General features: G+C 37.4%; 1 protein-coding gene across 2 annotated transcripts in view; it reads right to left on the reverse strand.

The window, feature by feature from the left end:
- Positions 1-2,374: 2,374 nt before the first annotated feature.
- NELL1 (neural EGFL like 1) overlaps positions 2,375-19,806 on the reverse strand; it is a 282,345-nt gene continuing 264,913 nt past the window's right edge. For both annotated transcript variants that reach the window (XM_056493636.1, XM_056493635.1), the window contains 4 exons: positions 12,465-12,658; positions 7,390-7,566; positions 5,514-5,738; positions 2,375-4,287 (listed from right to left, as the gene is read on the reverse strand). In XM_056493636.1, the coding sequence (XP_056349611.1) occupies positions 4,237-4,287; positions 5,514-5,738; positions 7,390-7,566; positions 12,465-12,658 (647 nt within the window). In that variant the 3' untranslated portion in view covers positions 2,375-4,236. The remainder of the gene's footprint in view (positions 4,288-5,513; positions 5,739-7,389; positions 7,567-12,464; positions 12,659-19,806) is intronic.

Raw genomic sequence — 19,806 nt, forward strand, 5'->3', positions numbered from 1 at the left:
TTTGGCTCCCGGTCAGAAACCCACCCATCACAATTCAATGCATCCCTCATACTGCACAGTTGAAGTAGCAGTAAAATGACAGATAAATGGTTTTGGGAATCTTAGGTTGTTCATGTGCTTGTAGGTTTGTTTTTTTTTTTTTCCACTGGGCATGATTTCTGGCATCATGTATCCATGTTTATTCAACATTCACATGATGATTTCATTAAAAACCTCATGAATTTGACCCTTTTTATTATCTTATTGATATACATCCTTCTCAGATACACCTAAACCTGTGCAAGGGGGAATATCCACTGGCAGCTAGTAGCAAAAATTCATCCTGTTAGCACCTGGAAATAATTTGCAGATTACATGCAATACCAACAGCTCAGTAACATCTGCAAGACCAATGACAGCTGAATCAGACTTCTACCATAGCTTCTACCAGAGAAGAATTGGATATGAAGCATTCAGATACCCCAGACTGGATATTTTTAATTTCCTTTTATTTTTTAAATTTATACTACCATGAATTTTCCTTACACCAATTTAAATTTCAATGAGCTCCAAAGATGTACCTTAAGAAGAAGAGGAGCTTGTTGGCAGGCACATTTTTCCGCTGGCAGAATATGTTCCTCAAACAATTACGTCTTATCACAACACTCACTTAAAATTTTACATCAAACAGTTATCATGGGGCCTTTTTAAAAATCCCTCATTAATGATGATTATGCAAGTACCATTAGATGTGACACATTCCCATATTGCTCACAGGAGTTATTATTTAATTCTGCTAAAATCTACTCTACCATTAATGTAATCACTCCTGACATTTTACCTTTTGTTTTGTAAAACATTATTGTCTGTCATAAGAAAAAAAAAAGATTATATATTGGTTGTCATTGCAATCTGATTGAAAATATGTTATTAATTAAATCTTGTACACAGTTATACCTGAAAACTCACTGACAGCTCTTGGGGGAAGATATATTACTGGAAGACAGTTGTTATTTAGGTCTCTGAGGTAACACAAAGGCACTTATAAATCCCACGCACATTCCTTTGAGTTAGGTTGGTATTCAGCATTTGTAAGGAATAATTTAACTTTGGCCTTTCATAGTGGGCCATGACTCTAGGGACCACTACAAAGGAATATTTGCACTTACTTTAACTCAGGAGATGAATTTGCAAACACAAAGAAGTGGAGGTGACAACTCACTGTCCTCACAAGATACAACGCCAGGTTCTGGTTTAGAGAACCTAAGCTGAGGTTTTTACCAAAAGGGAGGGCAAAGACATTTTACCAAAGCTGGAAGTTTCATTTTCTGTTTGTTACTCATTTTTTGTCATTTTTTGGGTTTTTTTTGTCATCAGAAAGGTTAACAGAAAAAAATACACTTTCACAGGATAAATAGATAGAAACAGCGACAAAATTCCAATTGTCTATAGCCAGAGCTTTGACCAAGTCCCTTAACTAGCAGCAAATTTCCTTTCACAGAAGTTAGTGGTAGTCCTCCTCAAGCTAATATTACACTACAAATATACACTACATATATATAACATATTCATTCTCCTGAGCGGAAACAGTGGCCATCTCAGAAACAAAGAGGAGAATTTTCTTAAATCATTATAACAAACGTCGGTTTTTTCAGTATTTTAATTTTAGTGCCCATATCTTTATAGGGAATGGAGAATTTTATCAAGAAATAAGTTTTGAAAGTTCTTACTTACCTTGGTCACATAGAACACAGGGAATTAAGTTTTCCTCCATAATATGCTCTTTGAGCTGGGGCTGGGGCTTCTGAGTACTCTGAAAGCACCTGTGATGTGACTAGTGATCAAATTACTTCATGAGGAAAAGTTCATCACACGGCAACTGCTTAAAATGCAACATAAACAGGTCTGTGTCAATATTTTGACTTTGTGTAAACAATTCAAGCTGCATCCCTCTGGAGATAATGACACATAATGCTGTATAAAACACTCTGAAAGGGTTTTACTGAATTAATTTGCATTTGCGCTCTGGAAGAAAATTGGTCTGCAGTGGAAAAGTGTGAACTTCTGTGGTCCTGTTAAATATGATCCTAACAAAGTCTGGAGCATCCAGAAGGTATCCTGGGAAAGGGTTTCACTACAACCAGGTAAAAGGTAAAGAAATTATTTTCAGAGCCTGCACTGTCTTTAATCCATTTACAGAGCTTCAGAAATTCAGTGTGACAGAGTGGAATATATGATTCTACCTGTGTATAAATGGCATATTTCTTACCACTCTGTTGCTACACCTCTGGGCAAACACTTTCTCCTTTTTTTTTTGCTACATCATGAGTTCAAGCTGGAAAGGACACTGATCAGTGTTTCAGAACCCTGCCAATAAAACTAAGGGAAAGCAATATGTACATAGGAGTTTATTTAGATGCCCATAAATTTTAAATCATTCCCCTTTATATCTCAGCCCACTGTGTATCTTATCCAACTGAATTACCATTGGGTGTAACAATGTGATATACAAAATGAGCTGACATTATGATTTACAAACATCCTTTGAGTATCATATAAAACACAACTCTTTCCCTTATTATACAATCATCAGGGCTATGCAAATAGAGTCAATACATTATTAGCTGAAAATGATGGGGCATTTAAAGGAAATAAATTTAACTTTACCACACAAAGCTGTTAACTAAAACAAAACCTTTTTAAAAAATGGAAATAAAGTTATCTGAATGACTGAAAGTAATTTTATATTCTTTGCCACTGTCCCCTTATAAACATAATAGTACTTCATTTAAAAGACAACTAATATTTTCACTGTATAGTCACACTTCTTTCTTATTAGTCAGTTTCACATTTTCTGCATGAAACTATGAAAAACTCACAAATGTAGACTTTCCAAACTGTATCCACTATAGTTACTTCTGCAATCTTTTCCATATATTCAGTGTGTTTAATTAAATAAATAAAATTTAAAAAAAAAACACTACACAAATGAGCAAAAAAAACCCCCACAACAGCACATTAAAAATGTGAAATTTAAGCTGTAGATGCATTGCCATAGAAATATATTATTGTTCTAACGCCACAAACTTTCTAGCCTCATGAAAAAAATAGACATTAGTTGAAGAGAATCTAAGCTCTAACGTCCATATCAGGCTAAGAGTCTTGATTTAAATTCCTGTCTAAACTTAGGTCCTCAACAACACAATAAATAAGTATTTTTGAATGTCATAAAATATGAAAAGATAAAATCTGTTTCTGAGCTGTTGGTAATGGAAGTTACCAAGCATTAAGGTCTCCTGTCCTGCATGCTGCTGGAACAGGCGCCTCTGCACATTGTCACTGTGGCAGCAGTAACTGAGGATGGCAGACATCATTATTACTGTAAACACAAAAAGGAAAAGTTCTGAACTCATCAGTGATGTTACAAATGCAAGAAAATTTTAACCTACTCAACTTAAACTATATAATCTTAAGGATCTCTGACTGTTTCAGTACTGTATAATCCAGAGGAATTATACTCAACAATACTGATAACGACTGGTGATTCTTTCTTGAATATGTGTTGAATTGGCAGTGGGATGGGGTTTTAATTCCATTTCTCACTATAGAAGTCTTGTTGTTGCTCTGCACATTTGAAGAAGAAAGTGCTTATTCTGCCATTTTATTCAGTTAATGGCATTTAATTTTATATTTTAAGACAGACTTATTTTGATTACTTTCATTCTGTCCATATCTTTGAATGCTTTAAAATGTTGGACAGCTGTGAAATATAATGCAATCTGACTGTACATACATACATATTTTCATAAATACATCTAACAGGGACCTTGGAACCAAGTATGTGTTATCATGGGACAAAATCACAACAGGCTGTCTTATTTGTAAAACCTAGATTCAAAGTAAGAAGAGCTGAATTCTATCAATGTTGTCAATACACAAATTAAAACAAAAATACAGCATTAGTTTACCCATGAAATAACTTAAACATATTTGCAAATTTCTTGACAGGAAAGGTGTATGATTTACAACACTGAAAACTTGTAGCAACCATTGATTTCTATGCGCTGTACTGGAAGTCACCTGGACAAGGCTAGCAAGAATGAGCATAGTGATAGGTCCCAAAGGCAACTCCCAAACATCTTCCTCATTCGGAGACTTTGGTAATTGTCTGTTGTATAAAATGCCAATGCATACAGCTTCTTTTCAGGTGTTAACTCCAGCAGTTTTCCTCCCTCGGCACAGTCCAGTCTGACCAGGTCAGTTATTGTTGAGACACTCTAAATCCACTGAGCAGCAGACATTCCCATTCTGCATGGACAAACAAGCAGAACATGTCACAGGGAGGAAAGGGCTGGTGGCATGCAGAGATAGGTGCATCCCTCACACATTTACCACCGAAAAACACCTACCCCCAGCATCTAGGGTGTCAGCATTGCTCCCAATGATGGCTCTTTGAGGAGGCCAACTTTGCCAAAGAGCACTGAATTGGCCTGAACTACCACAGGAACTCAAAACTTGGATGTGGGCCCCATAATAAAATACAGCACAGCAATGGCAACATATGACTGGATTTTTCACGCAAGAAAGTTAATTAAGAGAATTCTGATGTGATCCACAGAGGGAAGCTTTCTGCTTGTCTGAAACTAGCAGACAGTTCAGTTCTTGGTTCATGGTAGATGTGGAGGGGAGGCAACACAAACATCATACAGTTTTGGAATTTAATCCATTGTTAAGTATCATTTTCTAGGATATGGTAATTTATAAAGCTATCTCATGTAATAAAAGAAGTACAGCAACTACTAAAAACCCAAATGAGCAATTGTTTTTACGTTTTTTTTTAATCCATCACAAACCTACAGAAAAAAAAAACCAACCTCAAAAGAATGGCAGAAAAGCTACTTTCAATAATTTAAAGTCCTGGGGCAATAGCTTTCTTTCCCAAAGTGAACAGAAGAACATTTTATATAAGCCAAAACAACATTTTCATAATTCTGATATTAGCACAGTGGGGTCATCACTGCACAAAGCAAAGGAAATGACCGCACTCCTGCATGAGAGCCATTGGATTAAATACGTCATGATGAGATGAGGGAACAGAAACTGTGATATTCCCTTCCCATCACTATTGTGGGAGTGTCTTTATCTAAGAGCTGCAATGCCTTTTTACTTGTGTACTTGATGGTGAAACTCTTATAGTAGTGTTTTTGCCCCAGCTTACCAGCTCTGCAATACACATTTTCATGAATATCCACACCATGTAATTTTTGAAATGTTACCCTTGACTCGTACGGAGAATGCCTGGAGGGCACTTCAAGAGAATGTCTGAAAATTGCACTAGGATATTAACATATCTATGTTCAACATTCTCAAAAAGGAGAGAATTATTCTGCTTATACTCTGCCAGACGCAGGGATTTTCTGTAGGGCCTCGGGTCTCATTTACTTCCCCAAAATCTTAATGTGAGCCTCCAGGGGCAGAAAAGACCCTGATTTTATCAGGTACATTCCATGACCATTCCACCTGGCTCACCGTACCTTGCATTTGCAGGTTGTACAAGGAGATCCCACCATTGTCCATACAGCGCCACTAAGCCTCGTGATTCCATAGCCGTCTGGACAGGTTTTCCTGATGTCATAGGTGATGCTGTCAGCCAGACAGGGGTCACTGACACAGTGAGGACAGCACTCTCCTTCTGAGATGGCTGTGTACTCGCAGCTCAGGGTCGGGCACTGAAGAGGCCAACAATCCACCTCTCCTTCCTATAAATATTGAAGCAAATATTGAAGCAACTTAGTGAACTTGCCAATCATGAGCCAGCAAGAAACTTCGTATCCTTTTGAATGGAAAAGCTTTGTTTTGCCAAAACTGCAATAAACTGAATGGCCCTCAATTTGGTCGACCACACAAATACATGTTTGAATTCTGAGCAAAAGTTTCGTAAATGTAGCAGATTATAATTTGGTTGATTCCTGACTAAACAACACTGTCATTATAGCATGAGAACTTGAGTTCTTTGGGGTTTTTGAAAGCAGGGTTAAATACTGGGTACTAATATTTTCTACAAACTATAATTTTTGCTGTGACTGCCTTGCAAACTCATGCACTCTTTCTACTCCTGATCACATAAACATCTCTGCAGGATCACAGCAAGCGTTTAAATAGAAAATTAACACTGCAGATGGATGTAGGTTAGTACATTGGAGAAGCACTGAACATCAATCTAAGTAGCAACCACCAATATCAACTTTATTGTCAGCTCCTAAAGGAATTGTTAGAGCAATACCATTTGTGTTCCACTGACTCATTTTATTCCATTATTTATATATTTTTATTTTATTATTTGAAAAATACCTCTAACAGTTTAGTAGATAGAGACATTGCGAAGACAAAAACATCAGGTCTCTTCTGCAGGGTATATCTCTTGTGTGTCTAAATTTAACCTGGAAAGGTCTTCAGTAACTTGCACTATGCTGCTCTGCAAACACTTCATCTGAGAAGCTGAGAACATCCCACACTGCACAAAACCTTACATGCAACACTGATTTAGGGTATCACAGTATTACAGCTCTGGATGTTATCCCAGTCATAAAATTAGGCAAGAAACTGCAAGCCACAACATCAATACTTTGTACATTATGGCTAATTACCTCATGACAGTAACTTAGCTTTGAATGTAAATGTCATTTCCTTCCTGATGCTCAGACACCTCTTGATTAATAACATATATAAAGACTATGTTATACAGACAGCTGTAAATGGAAAACTGATTATTTTAATGAACTTTTTGATGCTCTAATTAGTACATCTATGGAAAACCTAAAGCTTTAAGGGAATAATCCATAGTGTCTAATGAGAAAATAAGTGTTAGTTAATTTGTATGTATTTCTAGTAATTTCAGTCTTCTTTATCCTTCTTTATTTGGTTATTTTTTTCTAATTTATACATTGGCATTGGAACTCCATGTTTCCAGATTTGCAGAATTCAAATAAATAAATAAATAAATAAATAAATAAATTTATTTTTCCTTTTGACAAGACAGGCCACCAGATGTAATTAAAAAACTGAAGCTTCTCCAGCCAACTCCATCACATGTGTAAAAGGTTTGAAAAAAGTCATTAAAAGGCCAGACAACCTTATAAAAGTTCTCAAAATTAGACTAATGCTAAAATTAATATAGTGTTGAGGTTTCCAAGTTTTTGTCAAGCTTTCAGTTTTTCTCAATAGACCTACTTATTCAGCACTAAGACGAAAAACTGATGGTGTAGCTTTCAGCTCTCTAGGGCTCTATAAGTGATTTATCATCACCCCAGACTGAAAAGCAGATGAAGAGCCATGAGCCTGCCTCCAGGTCTGTTTTGCTAAAAGTTATAATTGTTGTTATTACTCCTATTCTAACTGCTTTGCTCATACCAGGCAACGGCACTGCTGGCAGCTGTAGGTCCAGTTGTCCCCGCTGCGGTAGAGCTTGTGCCCAGTCTGGTCGAGGCACTGGCTGGTGACACGAGTGTCACACTCCGGGCAGCAGAAGAGGTCGGCACTGGGGTTCCTGCAGTCACAGGCTGTTCTCCGGCAGAAAATCCTCCCGTCCTGCGAGGACACATTCCCCTGACATCAACCACAAACTGCCAGACAGCAACCCAGGTAAGGTCACAGGATGCATACATCAAAGGGCACATCTTTGGCTTAGCAGGAAATATTAAGTTCTTATTACTCATATTCCCTGCCAATAAGGACTGGATCTCGCCTGTGATAACACAACAAATACCAGTACTATCCTAGTTTCTGTCAATGCATGGATCCAATTTTGCCTGAATCTGAGAACACTGTTTTCCTGTCTCCAGACAACTGAATTTAAAAGCAGTTGGCATCTCAGTGAAATTCAGTGAAGCAATTTCATATCTCAATGGTTACACCAACAAGCTCCTCAAGCAGTTGCCACTCTAATACATATAATATTTATTTAGCACTAATTTGACTGAATGTACCACTGTAAAGAAAATAACTGAATAAAAGTGATCCCTTTAACTTAATCAGAACAAAATATAGCACAATCAGTGTAGCACTAATTGATCTTTATTCTGACCTGTGTGTCTGTCCCACATGTGGACCTACAGTACACCAGCTTAAAGATAAAAGAACTTATCATCATTCATTATAATTCAGTGCATGTACAACAGAGGGCCCGGATAAAGCTATATTCTGCTTTGAATCACAACTATACAATTCCTAAAGCAGCTCCATTCATTTCATTGAAGATTTTCCTAGCCTCATGGGAACTTTGTTCTGAGTCTACTATCTGATGGAAGGAAGAAAATTTCATTGACACCAAATATAGGAACATCTTTCAACATGAGAGTATTTATTTCCTCTGATCCTTGAAAAAAACTTATTTCTAATAAGAACGAGTACAGCCCAGGATGTCTTTTCAACAGGCAGACAAAACAGCCATAAGCACAGCAAAGGATCACAGAATGGTTTGGATTGGAAGGGACACTAAAGCTCATCTTGTTCTAACCCCCCCTGCCATGGGCAGAGACACCTTCCACTAGTCCAGGTTGCTCAGCTTGTATCATGGGGGGGTGACTGCTTATGATCTGATGTAAGAACCAGGATTTGGTTCCTGTTTTAAAGCAAAGCCAGTCTTGTCCACAATGCAACATATGAAAAATCAGTATCAGGGAATCATAATGCCATATCAGTTCAGTGTAACTGCTGCATCTCATCATAGTTTTGAATAGATTAGAATATTCCTTGCTATTGTAAAAATAATTGTCATTATTTCTTATGTCTTGCAAGCAAAGCTGAAGACAACACAAAATTATGAGAAAGTACTTTTGCCAACTGAAATGCATATATTACTCTACAAACTTTGTTCAGTGTTGTATCAAACTAAAGTAAGGATTATCTTAGTTTGATCCAACACTATATAGTATTAATATATGTACTTGTCACTTTAGCTGTGGGAGGAGGGATAAACAAACTTTATGTCCTTACTCAGCAGTCTGAGTAAATCACAAGGAAGAATGGCAGTAACCTATTTCCTTAGCCATGGGTTTGGCCAGGTCCAGCTGCACATCAAAAGCCAGCTTAGCCCAGAAGTTCTGTCAGGATGACCAGCTTCAGGCACGTAGGCTAGGACGGAACCTCGACCATGGCAGTCTCTCTCCTCTTCTGTGCTGATTAATAAGGGCTAACAACAGCCCATCTGCTTAAATGCAATTCAGTTTCTAAGCTTTCAAGATCAGTTTTCAAAATTCCCCTTTCAGCTGGTGACACTGCTGGTAATTCTATGCTTCCCTGAGAATGTTTTTCTTTGCCTTTACTCTCCATATTTCAGAACACTGAAAAAACCTGATGATTTTACCAGGGAACTTTTGGTAATCACAATACACTGCTACTCTGTTTCATCTCTAAGCATCTGTGTTTTGTGTATTAGCTCTACAGCTCTTTACCTTTTAAAAAACATTTTTATGCCTATACTGCATTGACACAAAGCCTCATAAGCTATACTATCTCATGTCCATCTTTGCAGCTCTGCAGCAGCCCTGAGAAATAAATAGCAAATTGAGAAATACATATAGAAAACCTTATTTTCTTTAGGTCAGTAATAACATATAGCATCTTATTACTACCTCTTCCTTCCCACCTTTCTCACTGAACCAGCTCAACATTCTTCAAAAGCATCAGAGCTATGAACATAAAATTTTTCTTATCAAAGGAAAAACTGACCCACAAGAGAATCACTGTTAAGGGTGGTTCAAGTTTTTGCAGAGCCCCAAAGCCAGTTTAGGAAGAAATCAGACCCTGCAAAACTAAACTACAAAATGGTTCTCACCCTCAGGAACACACACCAGTTGGCAGATCCCCCTACTCCAAGCGCTGCATGTAATCTCCCAGGCCTTTTTAGTACAGGGAAGGGAGAGTTGTCAAAACCAGAAGACAGACTTGAAAGCCTAGACACAGCCAGACTGCACTGCCAGGCTTTGTTTTTTTCATGAGAACACAATAGCTTCCCACTCCAAATTTTACCAGCTTTAAATCTAATGGTCTATTAAATCCACAACAGTTCAGAAAGATGCCTAAACAAGAAATGTCAAATATATTTAAGGAATAATGTTAATTTATAGTTCTGAGAATTTATGATTTTGTAAACTTTATGTACATTTAGATGAACAAGAATGGTTTGAAGACACTGGGTCCAGTGAAATAGCCTGCACTTCAATCATGACACTTTGCTTCATTATATAAATGAAGCAATATAATTTTCTATATTCCATAGTATTCTTCTTTATAAATATCTTTGAAGTTCATTAAGTAAGGTTAATGTGTTTAATTTCCTTTGCACTCAACTGTAAGTTAAAATATTTAAAAAATGGTAACTATGTGTTTCAGCTAATGCATAAAATATATCTACCTGTCCTTTGCCAGAATAAATATAGCAAAAGAAAAGTCAGTTTTATTTCAAAACTGAAATGCTGATTTGCCTCCCGGATAAAACAAGTAAGTAGGATCATTGCAAAGCTTGAGTAAGTAATACAAGGAATGGTTTAGTTACATTCTGGTCTTTTCCTCACTGCAAACTGAGAAGGCTGCAAAAGATCAAGCAAGGCCAGTTCTACATGCAACTGCATGAAAGGGAGAGTTTTGAGAAATAGTCTGGTGTATTGGAAGCTATCAGGATGTATAAAAATGTATTTCATTAAACACTAAGTGAAGACTTTACATTCTGCCTGAGATGTGATATATAAGGAGCTCTTTCTGTTTTCCCTGTTCTATAGACAAGAATTTGCTCTTGAAACAGCTACTGGAATGAAATAAAATGCAAATGTTAATTCACAGAGAGAAAAAGTGAAGTGAGGAAGACACAGAGTCATAACAACAGTGTCAGGCACAGTTTAAACTATGTACTAGTTAAACATCTCTGTATTTTTACATACTAGTAAGAACATTTAATATAAGAAATATATGCAATCAGAAATGGCAAATAAATTGCAAGCAATCTAAAATGTGAATACTAATATTTATAATTGTTCAAAGGCAGACCAGATGTCTTCACATATATTAAACTGCTTATTCTATTGACTGGAAATCCTTTCATAAGCTTGCTGGTTCCCCAAGATTACCAGAAAAGCTTGATATTCAGCAAAGTTTTACACGTCAGCTTCTGAAAGGAAGAGTTTTAGGGAGCTTGAGGATACTTAAAGGAAAAATACAGCAACTAACAAGAACATACACCCTATTGAGCCCAAACCAGCAGTGTACTTTTTAGGTTGTATTCACTCTGAAGTCTTAATTTTCCCTTCTGCTACACCACTGCAAAACAGAAAGGATGAGGCTTTCAGCTTCTTGCAACTTCAAAACACCTCTTTCCCTTTGTTCCCCCTCAAACCCCCTTATGCTTCTCTGGCTCCCAAGCATTGAGATATGGAGACTGATAGGCCAATTGCCATGCTCCATCTTCAGTTTCTTGCAGAGACCAAAACCTAATTTTACTTGAACTCATGTATAGGCCTATAGTGCTCTACTGTGTCTTTGGACAGCTTTACCCATTCTGTGAACAAATCAAGTCAAAGTGACCATAAAAGACCAACCACTTCTCAGATTAGGGTGTTTCTAAAATTCTTCTGATTTCAAAGAGAGCATTCATCTATTAACTAGTGAAAATCAAGAAAGCAGAGCCAAATGTTCTTCTAACTTGGTAACCATATGAAAAAAAAAAAAAAAAAAAAAAAAAAAGTTAATTTCCAGGGGGGAAAAAACCCAAGTCAACAAAAAAACTTCACCCTGATCTAAATGTTAACTCTTTAAGGTACATCCACTAATATCAGACCTGGCTTCTCCAAACAAGCAGAGAGAGCTGCACTGCTCAAGTGGGAGATCTGCCAATATAGCCTGGGAAAAAGCTGGCCTCCAACCTTCTACGCTTAGAGGAAATTAAGTGCCTGCTGCTTGGTCTTCTGACCTCAGACTCATGCTCAGACCTTTCTTCTCACCCAGTTAATTCAAATGTGTTCCAAGCAAAGGGAAACCCAGGCAACAGGAAGTGGGCTGACTACAGAGCTGAGAGATGCACATTCATATGAAAGAGAAATTAAAATGTTTTCAGCACTTCCAGTAAGTAAGTCAGTAAGTAAGTAAGTAAGTTCTTAAGTAAGGAACCTGCACATTGTGTTAAAGGGTAAAGCAAGACCGTCTTCAAGGCACGCTCTGAAATGCTCTGGCTCACAGGGTGACAGAGTAGAAGCCCAGCAGGGTTAGCCATTATTCAGTTACGTGTGTGGTTGTGCAAATTAAGGAAATAAATGCCTTCCCAGAGGAATATCCCCATCCCAGCCTCAGTGTCCACAGCACAGCTTACCTGTTGCCTAAGTGCCTTGGGCTTAGGCTAATATTTTTGCCAACAACACTAGCACTACAATATTGGGTTTCTGACCTGAGCCCAGAGAATTAAAAGTCTCCTGAATCCCAGACCAGCTGGATCTCACCTTGCAGGAACAAACAGAGCATCTGTCCTCTCTCAGGGTCCAGACCTGCCCATTCCGCTTGAAGCCACCTTCATGGGGACAGTCTCCAGTGCAAGATGGCCCAGATGGACAAAGGCAGTCAAAACCTCCTGCCAGGTTCACACAGGCTGAATCATTCCAACAGGTGTGGATCTTTAAGGCACACTCATCGATATCTATAAAACACCAGATTTATAAAAGCTTTGGGCACAATTTTCACAGGGCAAGTTTTATTTCTGCATTAAGTAATTATTTCTTATTCTGCCTTGCTGGTGGATGAGGGTGCATTCCATTCAATATCTTCCATATTTACTTGGTAGACTTTAAGCACTGATAGTTTTTAGGTTATTCTTCAGCATTTATTTTGATTCCACAAAGAATTCTTAAACAATCTCCATCATGCTGAATTGTAAATACTGAGTCTGAGGTACCTTAGTGGAACCATATACCAGTGACAAACTCACACCTTCAGATAAGGGTGCACACTCATTCCCAGTGACTGGAAACCAGCGAGCAGAGTGACTTTCTGTTAACTAGACCACTTTTTCTTTTCTGGGTTTTACATAAAAATAGAAGTGCATTATTCTTCATAATTTCCTAGCACAAGCAACATTCCCCATACTAAAAGCAGGCAGTTGCATTCTTTTGCCATTGCTGGAAGGTATAAGTGAATTGGAAAAAAAAAAAAAAAAGGAAATAAAAAGAACTCAGAGGCACCTCATATACACATGAAAAAAGAAAGTCTTAAAGCTATGCCGCATGATTTAGCAATGACATAAAGAACAGGTGACAAGAGAAAATCACTAAATTCACTCTGGTCTGTATAACACAATTCCTGACTTCAATTCATAAATACTTCAGGAATAAGTGGAAATGTGGCCATTCCCTCAGATTTGATTAAACACAAGTATCAGTCTGCACAACTGAGTCAAAACTTTGGGCTGCCAGAAAATGACTGTTCCTAGTTGTGTTTATAGATCCAAAGAGAAGTTGAAGGCAATTTCACTGCCCTCACAGGGCTTCACTCCTGGGCTAACCTGTAGGCCAGTCCTTTGCAAGAAATGTTTCTAGTGGACCGACAGCATGACTCACTTGCTCATCACTCAGACTTGCCTAAAAGTGGTGCATTTTGCTGTCCTGAAAGTTTTAATTGCCAGAAAAGAACATTATTGCTCTAGTGTACAACTTGGCCATAACTGAGTACTTGAAATATTCACTACTGGTGGTGAAAAAGGTGCAGCACAAAGAGAAATTAAAACTTGTAGTTCATTGTTTAAGTGCCAGAGCACTGCAGGAAGTAAAAAGCATGAAAAATTACATGAATAGAACTATGAATGAACTGGTATCAAATGGATTATGTCCAAATAGACATTGTAAAACTTAAAACATTCTTAAAGATATCCCATTTTCCTTTCAATAGACTTTGACTTGTATTTTTTATTGAAAACAAAGGTATAAATGAAGCATTCACTTTGCCTTTGGTGGTTTCAACAAGCATCATCAATATTGTCTTCCCTACCACATTAAGAGCTCCTTGAATATAATCTCTATAGGATGTAGTAAAACACCAGTGCAGATTAGAAGGGTAGCTTTCACAGTTCAAAACTAAAAGGATTTCACAGATGAATATAAAGCCATATTGCCTACAGAGTTGCATTTAATTGCTTTACTTATGACACTGAAATCTAATTCTGTTTCCATGTAATTTAACAGATTTATGGAAAGCCAGATGTTAGCAATTATAGAAACTAACATGATTCATGTTCTCAGTAGTACAGACCTGTTCACACAAAGCCAACTTAATCTCTTATGCGTATGCAGAAGGGAAGAACCCCCTACTTATGTACCTCTGCTGCTGTTCTCCATTTAGCACACATAAAAAGGATGTTCCCATTAAGAGCAGCCCAAACTCGTAAATGGGAGATTCTTGACAAAGAATCAAGGAAAACATGAACATAAATTCCATGTTGATATGCAGCTTTTTGTTCTTTATGTAAATAACAATTTATTATTCTTTTATGGCATTTATTATTTAAAAGTTTTAGTCATTTATCAGATATAAAAGGCTTGGACACTGCACTCATTTTCAGTTGAACTTTAAACAGAACTAATTTTGGCAGTTTTTCTGTCATCAGTGACTGCATTTCCTAAAGTCAGAACAAACAGACAATGTTCCCAGTAACTTGAGGGAAAAAAGTTATAAGCATAACATGTTTTGTCCTTGTCACTCCTTCAGCCTAAAACCAGATTGTAGGGGTGGAGAAGAAAAAAAATCCCAGCCAAATGTTCCCACACTATTAGCTCTGAGTTAGGTACAGAAAGTATTTTATTTTAATGAAGATCAAATGGCCATATCAGTGTGAGATCAGCATGTAGATGACTATGCAAAGCATGAAAGAAAATACGTGTATTAAGTGTGAAATTTCTCTTTAATTGGAATCAACGTGTCAACTAAGGTGTTGAAAAAATAGCCTAGTTCAGTTGTCCAAAACAATAATTTAGTGAATGTGAAAACTATGACAAGACTTTTGCATTTAGCTTATTTTGATAGTATTCAAATCCTTGCTTAGCTCAATTCTCTATATCCTGTCAGGTTTCATTTGCTTTCCCACAACTGTTTGTAGAAGATGCAGGTTCAAAACTGGAACATTTAAAGACGGGCAAAGCAAAACTGCACACAAATCTCATTTCCCATTATAACAACACAAAGTAGGAGGGGATAAAATATTAATTTATAAATCAAGCAACTCTGAAGATCTCTTGGGTTGCAATGCAAGATGTAACCAAAAGTATGTATTCTATCACCATCTGTTGAAAGCAGGTGAGGCAGTGATCCTTAACTCCAGGGCAGATACCTTCTGTTAATGGGCCATCTGTTAAAACCAGGTGGGGCAGTGTCCTTTTTTTTTTCCACAATCTATCCTTCCTCCAGAGAGATATCTTCTATAAATGGGCCACTGAGTCCCACTGTATGACTGATAAAATTACATCATCCCACTGGGAGATGCTCCAGCCAGGGGAAGGAGCCAAACCTTTCCTACCTGGATATAATGTGGAATTTGGAACACCACAGTCTGCCTTTTTCCACTGGATTCCAGAGGAAAACTGGACCTTTCCACATCATCCCTGGACCTTCAGAGAAAAACTGCACCTTCTACAGGACCACTGCTTCAGCTGAACCACATCTGCCAGTGCAGGAGGACTGCAGCTACCATTTAATGGGACTGCTACCAACACCCAGACTGACAGGGTGTCAGGTTGTATTCTGACTCTGTCAGTGGTTTTGTACTACTGCATTTTATTTTAATTTTCCTATTAAGTTGTAGCTTGTTTGTTTGCTTGTTTTTCATATTTAAACATACTAGTAAAGAACTGTTATTCCTATTCCCATATCTTTGCCTGAGAACCCCCTAATTTCAAAATTATAATAATTTGGAGGGAGGAGGTTTACATCTGCTATTTCAAGGGAGGCTCCTGCCTTCCTTAGCAAACATCTGTCTTTCAAACCAAGACAGAAGAACATTGCAAATAGCAAGGAGACTCTGTATTCTCCCTATGTATAAAGGAGAACAATAAAATATCTGTCTTTACATTTGGAGGGATTAATTCCTGCATGGATCTTGTCAACCTATGGAAATAATCTGATTTTCACACCTGAAATAGGATTTTGCAATTTTATTCATTATACTGAGATCCTCTGTGGCAAAAACTGCTAAATAATCCAAACAAAAGCAGCAGAGCTTTCCTTCCCCTCTCCAGACAGCTCCTTTTCCAGGAGAAGTGAGGATGTAGTGGAAACATCCACATTGAGCAGAAAATTGCTTGTACTGCAAAGCTTTACTCAGTTTTCTATCAACAACACAGCCAGCAGCAAAGAGATTGCTGCCAAGGCACGCCGACCCTCACACAACTGATCAAGATTTTTCACTCTTCAAACCCTGCAGTCAGTGATTCTGTAAACAAATGCACAGCCATAAGTACCTGACCATACGCATTTTAGCAATCAGTCACATTTTGTGGAAGAAAAAAAAAAAGAAAACAAAGCACCCAAGATATGCTCATTTCCAATATACTCTCAAAGTACATGGACAGCTCAGTAATGTGGGCAGCAAAAAAACAGAATCAAAATGGAAGCAAATAATCCCCTGAGATGCAATTTCCTTTTTCATCCTTTTTGGCTGTAATGAGAAGTAATTTGCCTCAGATACTATGAGAGGTCCCACGGCCACTGCATTTGAATCAGGTAGAAGACAAGCATGACTGTACATATCAACACAAGTTCATTAACTTTGTTTCACTGAAATTTTAAATCAATCCCTAGCTACTTAATTTCTTAGTTTTCAAGGCTATTCAGATTTTAATTGTAAGACTCTTCCATAGCACCTTAATAAATGTGTGTGCAAGTAAGCCATGCAGTGTGGTGCTCTATATTATCATGATAAGCTGTTGCAGAAAAAAGAACCCTCCTAATGTGCTAATTTTAACTGCTATGGTACATTAAACCATTACAGCATATTGTTAACATGAAAAATGTATGCTGGGCTCCCAAATCAATGTATGTACAAGTTAACTAAACACTGTTTTGACAAATCATTTTTCACAGGCAACTTGTCACTTAATGATTTTTGCTTTCTTTCTAAATCTAAGTTATTTGGAGTTGTATTTGAAAAAAAATCACCAAACAGATTAGCTTTCAGCTAGAAAATATTTTATGATAGCACTTTTACTCACAGATACATAACAGTCTATTAAAGAATAGTGCATAGTAACTTAGATTATGAATAAAGAATTTACTAAAGCTTTCTAAAAATACAGAAATTACTAAACACAATTACCTTGAAGATGTGTAACATAAATTTCTGTCAGAATACAAAAATTAGAATTTACTAAATGTAAAGCAAGATAACCTTTATATTACAGGATAAAATCCACTAACATCAACTCATACTGCGAACTTTAAGTAACTCTATGAGCAGAATAGAAGAAATAAAATAGCAGGTTCTAGTTGGTCTTGGATACTCTGTACCGCATGCAAACCCTTCTGCCTACATAGCATTTCCCTACCAACAGAAAGGGAAGTAATTCTCAGGCATATGGGAAGATTGTTGAAGGATGGGTCCTCCTTTTATGTGACACAGAAAGTGGGGGAAAATAAACAAAATCTAGTCTCCTTTGCTTTTACTTTCTAATCTAGATAAGAGACACCACTACAGCATACCATGGAATTTATGAAAGCTTCAGGAACAGATTTGAAGTCCATTCAGATCTGACCCACAAGCACTGCTGCACCCCACCTTTGTGGAGGACTAATAATACCTGTGGAGGTATTTCTTTCATGAGCTTTTGAGTCATATCTTTTTCCAGCTCTCATTTCCCCAAGCCAGCAACTCTAATCCTGCAGTGAGGTCTAACTACACTACCTTTCAGGCTGAAATAAATGGTGAAGATTTGGAGATTTGGTGGAGGACGATCCATGTTAAGTTTCCCTACAAAATCTGTAGCAGTTCTTAAAGGAAAAAAACAAAACCCAAAACCTGGCAGGCATTGCTGCCTTGGTTGTTGTTCCTTCTGCACATGCAAGTCCCAGTGCATGGACCAAGAAACACATCATGAAAAAACAGAATCAGTAAATCTGCACTCCAGGGTCTGAACAGTGCTCTACAGACTGGAAGCACCTCACTTAGAGATGGAGACTGGAAGGTATAATTTACTCTGGGTTTTTTGGTATTTTTTAAAGTCAGTAGACAGTCACAAGTATTGTATCACATGACAGCTCATTGTTCTCTATCAAGTATTATTGTTTATCTCAGACTGCAGCAAAGCTCCTATTACAAATTTTTTTAAAAACCAAAACAAACAAACATCACAGCAGCTGTTGCCTATGGGTTTTAATTGCCAAGCAAACTTTGGTAGCAACTTCATAAAGTAATTGTCTTTTGTCTGCAAGCAGTATTCTTAATAACACATTGTGAAAGACCAGAGGCTTATAAAAACACTACTGTGGGAAATCTAATTACATTCTCTTAATTTGAGCTGCCTCGCCCTCACTATGAGGCTGACATCCCTGATAAAAGCTGTCTTTGGTTGATATTTTGAGCAATAAAATAATTTTCCCAATCTTGAAGAGGGTTGGCTAAGACACACATCCTTATTATCCAAGCTCTGGCGCAATATTATGGCCTTCCCTGCCACATCTGCTGATTTACACAACTGTTGTCCCTCACTAGGTGACAACTTCACTGGTTTGTCTTTGTCAATGGGAATAAAGCTTTCAGAAGCACTGAGGTATCACACTTCCCCAATAGATGCTGTTTTTCTTAATGTTTTGCAAGCACTGCAGAGATAGTGCAATGACTCAGCTCCATAATGCCTATATAAAAAAGGAGGGAAAAGGGGTTAAACAATACATACATAAATGTATCCAACAAAAGCAACTGGCTGCCTGGGCTTTGGGCAATCTATCAAAGATTAGTACTCCCTCCCACTGTCTTCTGATCTTTATAATTATTATTATTATTATTATTATTAGTAGTAGTAGTAGTAGTAGTAGTAGTAGTAGTAGTAGTAGTAGTATTTATTGTTATTATTTTGTAGGAAAGTGTTTAATCTTATTTTACTTATGTTTTTAGCCTATTTATTATTCTCCAAGTTTGTCCTTCAGGGAGGAAGAAGAAATGTTTCAAAACACACTGAAAAACTATGGCTCATACCCACCTCATGTACACAAATGCAGTATACAATATACCAGGAAAAATACTGTTGCTAAGCAGATGAACCCTCTTTTATCTGAAACAGAGTGAAAGATACTGGTTCTGACTCGAAACGCTCCACCATGCAAACAAGCTCTGTAATGTGATGTATTAGCTAGAATGTGCAGTATTCTCTCTCTGTTGTTTTACCCAGTTCCTAGTTGCATTTTAAAATAAACATCATGGTTTGAAATTTATCATATTGGTTAGAATAATCTTCCAAATAATTTTAATTATTTTATTTCATTATATTGGTGATGCAAACTGGTTTATTTCTCTTCCACACTGGTACCCTGCAGCAGATGGTTCAGAGAAGCTATCTCATTAAAATAAACCCACTAATTTCACATTCTGTTTACAACTTGCATATGGCAAGACGAGCACCTCACCTCACAAACTTCCAGCATGCTGTGCAGGTCAAAATGAGGGCAGTGTGTTTTTATGAAATCTTATTCCTCCAGTCTCCATCAGAACACAGAACATCTGGGGCTTCTTTTTTGCAGTGCCCAACCCTTCAACAGTGATTCAGTGCAAGCAATACTGATGTTTCCAGCAGCTGAGCCTACCTTGGGGGT

Source organism: Oenanthe melanoleuca, chromosome 5, assembly GCF_029582105.1.
Source record: "Oenanthe melanoleuca isolate GR-GAL-2019-014 chromosome 5, OMel1.0, whole genome shotgun sequence".
Lineage (NCBI taxonomy): Eukaryota > Metazoa > Chordata > Aves > Passeriformes > Muscicapidae > Oenanthe > Oenanthe melanoleuca.